General features: G+C 44.2%; 1 protein-coding gene across 1 annotated transcript; it reads right to left on the bottom strand.

Annotated features, from left to right (window-relative positions):
- Nucleotides 1-8,298, bottom strand: LOC306781314 (dysbindin-like). Its single transcript, XM_079274114.1, has 4 exons — nucleotides 8,074-8,298; nucleotides 1,462-1,611; nucleotides 1,082-1,231; nucleotides 1-749 (listed from the first exon to the last, which is right to left on the bottom strand). The coding sequence occupies exons 1-4, from the start codon at nucleotides 8,114-8,116 to the stop codon at nucleotides 445-447; spliced, it is 648 nt and encodes a 215-aa protein (XP_079130240.1). The 5' UTR covers nucleotides 8,117-8,298; the 3' UTR covers nucleotides 1-444.
- Nucleotides 8,299-8,601: the final 303 nt, after the last annotated feature.

An 8,601-nucleotide genomic window follows, 5' to 3' on the forward strand; every position in this document is an offset into this window, starting at 1 on the left:
GGAATACCTGTTTTGCAATATTTACCATCCACACCCTCAACTCACACGCACAAATCCCTCAAACTCACACAAACAGACACGCTGTGCAGAAACAAACAAGTATTTCTCAGCTGAATTACTCACTCGCCACATCGTCTAATATATCAAACTGCCAAATCACACCTCACACGGGGGAGAGGAGTAACTCGGTATTTAGTACAGCGATGCAACACTAGTTGTTACATGATTGATGTTGTATAATGCAGTCACTAACAAGATCCAAATGGCATGCATCTACAAACACAGTTCCATTCGTGACACTGTAACTAGTTTGCACATGCACATGGCAATAGATCCAAATCACAGCCAGATCAACCATGCTAGGGTTTCCCCAAAAGAAAGGATTGCAAATGTAGAGCGACTCTTTTTACCCACGTTTTTACCCAAGAGAGTAAAATTCAGTCTTTATGGAGATTTAGTCGCAAGGCATCTTTCCTCCTCGTCTTCCTCCTCCGTTTCTTCATCCCTGGCACGGGGAACAGAGGTCAGCAGCAGAGTGTCGGCATGGACCTCCTCATCGTCCGACTGGATCACAGGCGTGTCGACTCCCCCCCCGCTGGTATCAGTGGAACCAGATGATGTAGAGGACATGCGGGGCTTTGAGCCGCGGGGAACTTCGTCTTGCCGCTTCAAAGGTGCGCGCTCCCTGTACACAACCTCCGCATCTTCATCCTCCTCATCTTCTTCTTCTTCTTCTTCTTCGTCCTCACCTAAAATGTCACACAAAACCTTTTTAAACCGGAGTTACTGATTTAACTAAAAATGTTTATTTACCTGTATACATAGAACATTAATCCCACACATTGATGCAATGCAGCGATGTAAAATAATGTAAAAAAATAAAGTTTGATTCATGAAATAGTTAATAATAACGAAAAATATAAAACACAGAATATCAGCCAAAAATCTTTACAGTTGTGCCACTTTTTTGGGCACGTTTAGTGGCCTGCTTTTGTAAAACTCTGCATGTGAAAGTTGATATCATGAATGTCTTTGGGAAGGTACGGAGGGTCGATTAAAGGCTCAGAGGCCTTCAGTGCACCTGGGAGTGGAGATGCCAGCGCTCCCTCATCTGCTCCTGAGCCTGAGTTGAGGAACACATCGAGGGCCTCCTGGTCAGAGATGTCCATCAGGTCCATCTGCTCCAGGACGTCCACGTTCACCTCCATAGAAGAGATGCTCCCCATGGGGGCTGCGCATACATGCAGGACAGCGAATATAACATGAATATACAGCAGAGTCGCTGTCACCTGAATCATAGCTTTGTAAATGTTCAGGTCTTTTTAAATTGAGCTGATAAACAGTGACACTTAAAAACATTTTAAACCTATAAATAGTTTGCAAAGCAGATTGTTAATGACTTGCCCATCAGAGAGTAGCAAATAAAAAATGTTGAAAAGGATTTACTGGACAGTCACTCACGTTTCCTGCAGTCGACCTGCAGGTGAGCAGAGGGCAGGTAGTTGTCGACGTCATGCTGGAAGACCTCCTCAAAGAAGCGCTGTCTCTCCCTCAGCTTCAGGTGCTGCGCAGAATCATTGTCCAACACCCGCTGGGAGTTGTCTGTCTCCGCTGACCACCCAAACGAGATTCATACAAAACAAAAAAAAAACACATTAAAAAAAAAACATTCTTCACTGACGTTCTTCACCGAAAAGGACTAAACTCATCGTTTCTGTTAATTCACTTGCATTATACGCAGAAAGTGTAAAGCAAAGATGCACTGCAGACTTCCTGTTCCACGTAGCTGCTCAGCACTGTGATTTCTGCTCTTTTTTCCCCCCAAATGCAAAAAAATAAAGTTTTTTTCTTGACAGCATGTGGAGTAAAAATAATCTCTTTTACGATACTCTATATTGAGGAACTGTCACTTTAGTTTCAGATTAGAGGATGGGTATTCACTTCATCATTTTTCGATCCCCTCATTTTCATGACGCTGAATATGGCTGAAAGATGTGTTGATATATCATGTTAGCAAGAGTGAATATAATACATTATGCAAGTAACGAATCTGTCGTGACCACGGCCACGTAGTAAACAGGAAGTGTAAACCATTTTCAGCCATTGGCGGAGCCTGAAATGAGTCATCTTTGTTTGAAATGCGTCATCTTTGTTGCAGAGCATTTTTGACATTTTTTTATTTCTATGCGTGACATTACAGACATGTTATGAAAAACAAGAGAGCGTCTGTCCTCAGGTCTACCTCCAGCATCGACCTCTGCCATGATGACCAGCTGTGGTTGTGTAACTGTGCTTCATCGTCCTCTCAGCACATATTGTGCCACTGGGCTGCAAGAGGTGACACTTTGATTCATGTCACCAGTGTTTCAACGTGTCTCTCTCTCTCTCTCTCTCTCTCTAAATTTAATTTTGCTACTCAAGTGGACATGCGCAACCCACGCACCAGCTCAGCGGCATGTCTCCATCTGTCTGCCCCAGCGTGGGACGAAAAACATGTATGTCAAAAGCTGACTCATCCAGATAACCTCTGAGTTTTCTACCACTCTGCTGCGCGAGACGTGTAGGAGGTCTACATGCAAGTTGGTTAAAAGGAAAATTTGCTGATTCTTCATCTGATCTCTAACCGAGTGGAAAAAAAACACTGTAACCTATTGAGTGCTACTTCAGCTTTAGTAGCTGTGAGGCGAAAGGCTCTTCTTGTTCTCGAAGCTATGAAAATGTCATCACAAAATATGAGTGCAGAGGATGTTATGGACTATAGGATTTGTTTTTACAGTGTAGATTTTACAGTATTTTGGCTGACCCGGATATTCGGGGACCCTCCAGAATCGGAGCTGCCGAGAGCAAACACAGACTGGTGGAGCCTTTTGCTCAAATTGCCCAGCGATGCCAACAGAAACAGAATCATTCGGCTGTAATGAAAGTCAGCGTCGGCAGTTTTTGTTGGACGCTGTCGCTGACGACAACCCGGAGAGAGGATGGCTGTGTGCATTACTATGCATGACAGTTTTCCTCCACAGTCAGACACAGATGTGCTGGTGACCTTCTTCAAACAGCGTGTAGAGCTAGCATTTTTTTTCACATCCGATTTTTTGGAAAATAATTATCGGTTTGAATGAAGTGTGTAATTCGATGAAATAACAAGGCAATCAAGCCTGTTGTAGTTTGGTGTGAAAGAGGAACTTGAATTCGGAAGGTGTACGGTGGTGTTTCTCGGTTTAGGTTTATTTTCGTTATCTGATGTGACAAAATCAAAGCTCGCAAGCAATGTGTCCTGGCACAGCTCAGCAGCAGGAGAGATAAGCTTTACCTGTCAATATTAGCACACACTGGGGAATTTATTTCTTCAGTGGGCCACATTTACCATCAGCCCTGATTGGACATGCACATAGAATCATTTCCCCTGAAGGCTACACGCCATAATCTGTGAGACTGTTAACGATCGTTATGTGTTTGTTTGGCTCGTCGCCTAAGGTATTTTCTAAAAGGCATTCCAAAAGAGAAAGTGATGATGAGATAATGAGTAATTTTTGGATAATACATCACTGAAGATATGAACAAAAGGGGGATGTACAAGACAAGTTTGTGCAAGAGTTAATGACTGATGTTAGGCATGGGCAAACTACGGCCCGCGGGCCGGATACGGTGAACGAAACAGGAAGAAACGGAAGACACGCCACGCCAACAGCTGTTCACCGCTCGTCACGATCCTGCAGACCAGTGATTCTCAACTGGTGGTTCGTCGTGGACCCGTTTTCAGTGGGTCACGGGCCTTTGCTTTATGCAGCGGAGTTATTCACGCTCCTTTCTAGCATTTACGGCACTTTGTTCAGCTGTGCAGGAAAAACACCGACCAATGCGTTGTAAATCACGTCACGTGATGCAGTTTAACCAATAAAATAAGGGTATTCTGATACATTTCCTGACGCCAGTGAGATGTACCCACACCGTGACACAGGGGGGAGAGACAAGGAAAGACTTTACAGAGCAGAGCTCTGATAATGTTAGATGTGACAGTTAAATATTTGTATGATCCCATCAAAGAATCAAACTGCTAAAAAGACCACAGTCATTAACCTGTACACTAAAAACTCTGTGTCAAAAATGACTGCTTAAATAAGTGAGTGCATGATAAAATATGCATTAATGCGATAAAAAAATACCGTGTAAGATCCCAGTTAACTGATGAACACCTCAGATCCGTTCTGAGAATTGCCACAACCAAACTGACACCAAACTAGACAAGAAAATACATGTACAGCACTGTAGGTGGGTCAAGGAACGAGAGCTGTTGACCCCAGAATATTGAGAGACAGAGCTTATAAAAGAGGAAGAAGAAAATGCAAAAGAGAGGCGAGGTAGTGGGCTTCAAATCTGCCCAAAAACCTCTTGCAAGCCACAACATCTGAACATTACCTGTGCACAGGCCGATGCTTATAAAGTGAAGCAGAGTCGCGTTTGAGAGCTTTTTAGTTGAGGCATGTTAAAATTGGCCATTTGGGTACATTTTAGATTTTGTCAGATAACTGTAAATCACATTTAGGGTGATTTACATGGATAAAGTGAAGTTTAGTTTTTCTCTTCTTTGGCTGCTGCTCGTTCAGTGATTTCGGACCTGTACTGCTGGAATGTGGAGTCGCAGCTTTCATAATGATATACAGTATTGTCTGTCCGGAGGTAGCAAAAACGCTAGCACCCCGAGATGCACAGGCTGCAACTGCATCACTCTAAAAGTGTACCGTTTTGTCAGGCAGAAATTAAATATGTAACCTTTGTTTACATATACCCTTTGAAATATATAGGGATGCTTACACCTTTGCAGAAATCTCACAAGTGTTACCTTTATTATAATACCAGAATTATTCAAATAGACCTTGTGCTTGCAGAGATATTCTGTATTCATTTCGACCACGTAATCCTCGAGCAAGGCCTGAGCCAGAGGCCTTGGGTTGAGCTTGTGTTTTTGATTTTAAAGACTACAAATAGGATACCAGGATTTGACTGTCAATTTCTCTGGAAAGAAGGCTTAAGGGGACCTTAAGCTTCAGGTAGACCACAAGCTTATAGAGTGTTTGCTTTACTTATTCTCTCCTAAAGTTGGTAAATATGAGTGGCACATTTCTGAAAAAATTCCAAACGCTGACTCATTTCTCAGCTGCCGTTGGAGGAGCAGAGGAGGCTGAAAAGACGCGTTGACCTGTTTTAAATGTTGTTTTTTTAGATGCAATGTAACACAGTAACACTGAACTCGTACGCTCTTTCACCTTAGAGGCTCCTGTTTGTTTATCTCACGTCACTAAAAGACCGAGACAGAAAGACACATCTTTTATTACACTAACTGAGTTAAGATTTACAGTGTTTTAAGAGCGGCCCTCTGAAACACACTTGATCTGTCACAGGAACAATGGCCCCTACCCAGCAATCCCTGCTCCATCTCAGCCCACTGAACCATAATTACCTGCAGGGCTTACAGTTACATAATGCTTACACTTACATAATGTCGGTGCGATCCTTCAACTGCACACCTAACAACACTAAACTGCTGGAATGCATGAACTGTGTAATTACGCGTACATGTCTTGCATGTCTGTGTTGGCTGAGTTTGTAGGAAAAGAGGAGTTAGTCAAAGAAAGGAGAATGGGGTGTTCTGCAACCTGAGCTTGCTGTGCATTATTCCCGGTATAAAGTCGCTGTAGTGTCAGTGATTTGAGGGGAAGAGCATTACTGGGTCTGCTTGCCTCAGCTTAGTCTCATACTGACACAAACAGGGGTGCAGTGAGGCCATGCAGTTTGTGCATTAGTTGTGTGTCAAGGCAAACCGCTCTGAATAGACGGAATTGAATGTGTTCTTCAAAAACATTTTTGGTCTTTGTGGTCCTCATTTGCACAGCCATTCTAATTCTTTCTCCTTTATTGCTATCTTTCAGATCATTAGCACTTATATTTAGGACTCTGACACAAGATGTAGAGGTGGTGGTGGTGGTGTTTGGGGAAGGGAGGGGGGGGGGGGGGTTGATCCAGGGCCAGAGGTGACAGCTGAGCTGTAGCACATGCTATTTTCAATCCTTCCGATTATTCTTCCACGGTCTGATCCCTCAGCGACTTCCACTGCTCTGCTTACATTCCCATCATAACATGCCAAATCACACACCGGCCTCTCTCATGTTGTTATATTTCGCCCCAGCATGCAATGCGCATTTCGTCTCTCTCTCTCTCTCTCTCTCTCTCTCTGCCGTCTTTTTTTTCTGTCGACCTTATCAGCATCTTTTCTGCGATGAAAACATTAAACGTGCGTCATCAGCCCAGCTCTGTGTCATGCTAATGCTGCAGTCATACATCAGGAGTCCTGGCAAGTGCAAACGAAAGCAGGGAACAAATGTTCCCATTGAACCAAGGAGTCACATGGTGAGGCATTCAGTCCCCTTGTGGCAAGTGGAAAGAAATCCCATGATCATCGTTCTGTTTTTGAGAGAACAGAGAGACTGGGTGAGAGAGAGGGAGAGAGAGAGCGAGTAATGCAGTTGAACTGCATGGCCTGTCAAGCCCATCAATCTCAAACTCCACCCTTACCACTCTCCTGCAGCTCCTAACCCCCCCCCCCCCCCGGGGCCGATGATGGTGTCAACCGGCTCTCAGCAGCATAACAGCCGCATCATTTTTAGGTGTTACTGCTATTGTTTACCGAGCCAATCGCTCTCCTCTGCCGGCCTCGTGGCCACAGCAGTCCATCAAGCATAAATCATTTATGAGCGAGATCACTGCACCACAACAGCCACCTCCCCTGCCATGCTTCCCCCCACTCCCCTCACACACACACATATCCATAAACACACAGCCATGTAGTGGAAAGTAAATCCAGACAGCTCATTTATGGTACCATGGTACCCATCTGTTCCACAACACCCACCGTCGTCATAATGCTTTACTTTCATATGAACACGTTGACTAAATCAAGTCTTCATCACTACTTCACTCTCATCTTCAGTCCCCTATGATCCCAGTGCTGCGATTATATCTTGAGCCTCGTCTGACCACCTACTCTGCGAGTGTCTGATCAGATTGTGTATTCCCAGGCCATTCCCATTCCTATTCCCAAAGGCATGAAGGCACTTCACTCAGGGCTAAAGATGACCTCCAGCCATTGCTCCCAATTGAAGTCAGTCACAACGGGGCTTTCAGTCGTCTCCACAGAGCGCATGTGTGGTGCTCTGCCTCTAGTCCGTACACATGAACAAACACTTGCACAGAACCTTATTCATTAAAAGCAGCAGGCGGATTTTTCTCTTGACACTTAAAAACAGCTCTTGGTGAGGTCATGTATTCAATTAGAAAGCAAGACGATGTTTCTCTGGTAAGCAGGTAGCTGCTAGCCTGTGATCCCTGTTTCTATACAAAGACCTTCTTCCTGTAGCTCAGTCAGACTCTCAAGAAGTGGTTGTTTCATCTCTTCACTGCGATTAAACCTCATCTGCACCAGCAGTGTCGCACCACCATCAAGGCTGTCAGGCTAATTTGGTTAGAACAGATGAGACAATTCGATTTTTACAGTAGTTGCTAACAAGGTTTGCTTTGAGGTTGGACCATGAAGTGAACGGGCACACTGAACACGTGTAGTTCAGCTTTTATTTTTTAGTGAGTAATAATATAATGAATCCTCGGATCCAGTTTTAAGTAAGAGAATATGATGCAACAGCCATGCAGTATCTAATTGCACATTAATGTAACATAAAGTACTGTTGATCTGTTATCCTGTCCAACTAACGCTGAATTCAACTGCTTGCATAACAAGACAAGTTTAGTTGTGAATGGTGACTCATGACCCATGTATAGCTGAACCAGTAGCAGGGAATTAATACCATTCTTTGCACAATTTTATTATAAAACATGCACAGAAAATATATATCCTAAGGGACTGTATACATGCATGTATTAAATACCTGCACAGAATGAAGAAAGAGTACATAAAGTATTAAATAACAAAAACGATGCAGGGTAAACTATTCAGACATGAAGTTATGATACACTGTGCAGTAGCACTTTTCTGTTAACTTATTGACACCGGTGGTTACTTACATGCCAGACGCTTGTTGTGGTTGGTTGACCCAGTAGACGACATGATCCCGTGGATGTGGGAGCCGGTTGTGGAGAGCGTTTCTTTGCCCTTTGAGTGTGTGTGGCTTTATTTTTCGTGTCCCCTCCTGTCAAGGCTCCAGGACAGGATGCTGGTGTGTGTAGTGGCTGTTCATCGAGTCATTACATCTTTTGACTTTGGCACCAGGACTATCAAAGACAGTACATTCACATCACACTTGATCTCCCGCCCCTCTTCTCCTCTCTTTCTTCTATCTGCACTGCCTTTTTTGTTTTGTTCGCTGCCCCCCCCCCCTTTTTCTGATTGCCTTTGCTGTTCTTTCTAGGTTTTCCCTCTCACTGCTTCACACTCATCTCGGCTCATCACACACACACACTCACACACACGCTCTTGGTCTCTCTGTCAGGCTCTGTAGGGTTGTAGGGAACTGTGCAGTTTAGGGACGGGGGGGGGGGAGTGATAGTGGGCTACGGCATTGTGGCCTGTACCAACTGGTGATAACGAGGGGG

Source organism: Melanostigma gelatinosum (assembly GCF_949748355.1).
Source record: "Melanostigma gelatinosum genome assembly, chromosome: 8".
NCBI classification, from domain to species: Eukaryota; Metazoa; Chordata; class Actinopteri; order Perciformes; family Zoarcidae; genus Melanostigma; species Melanostigma gelatinosum.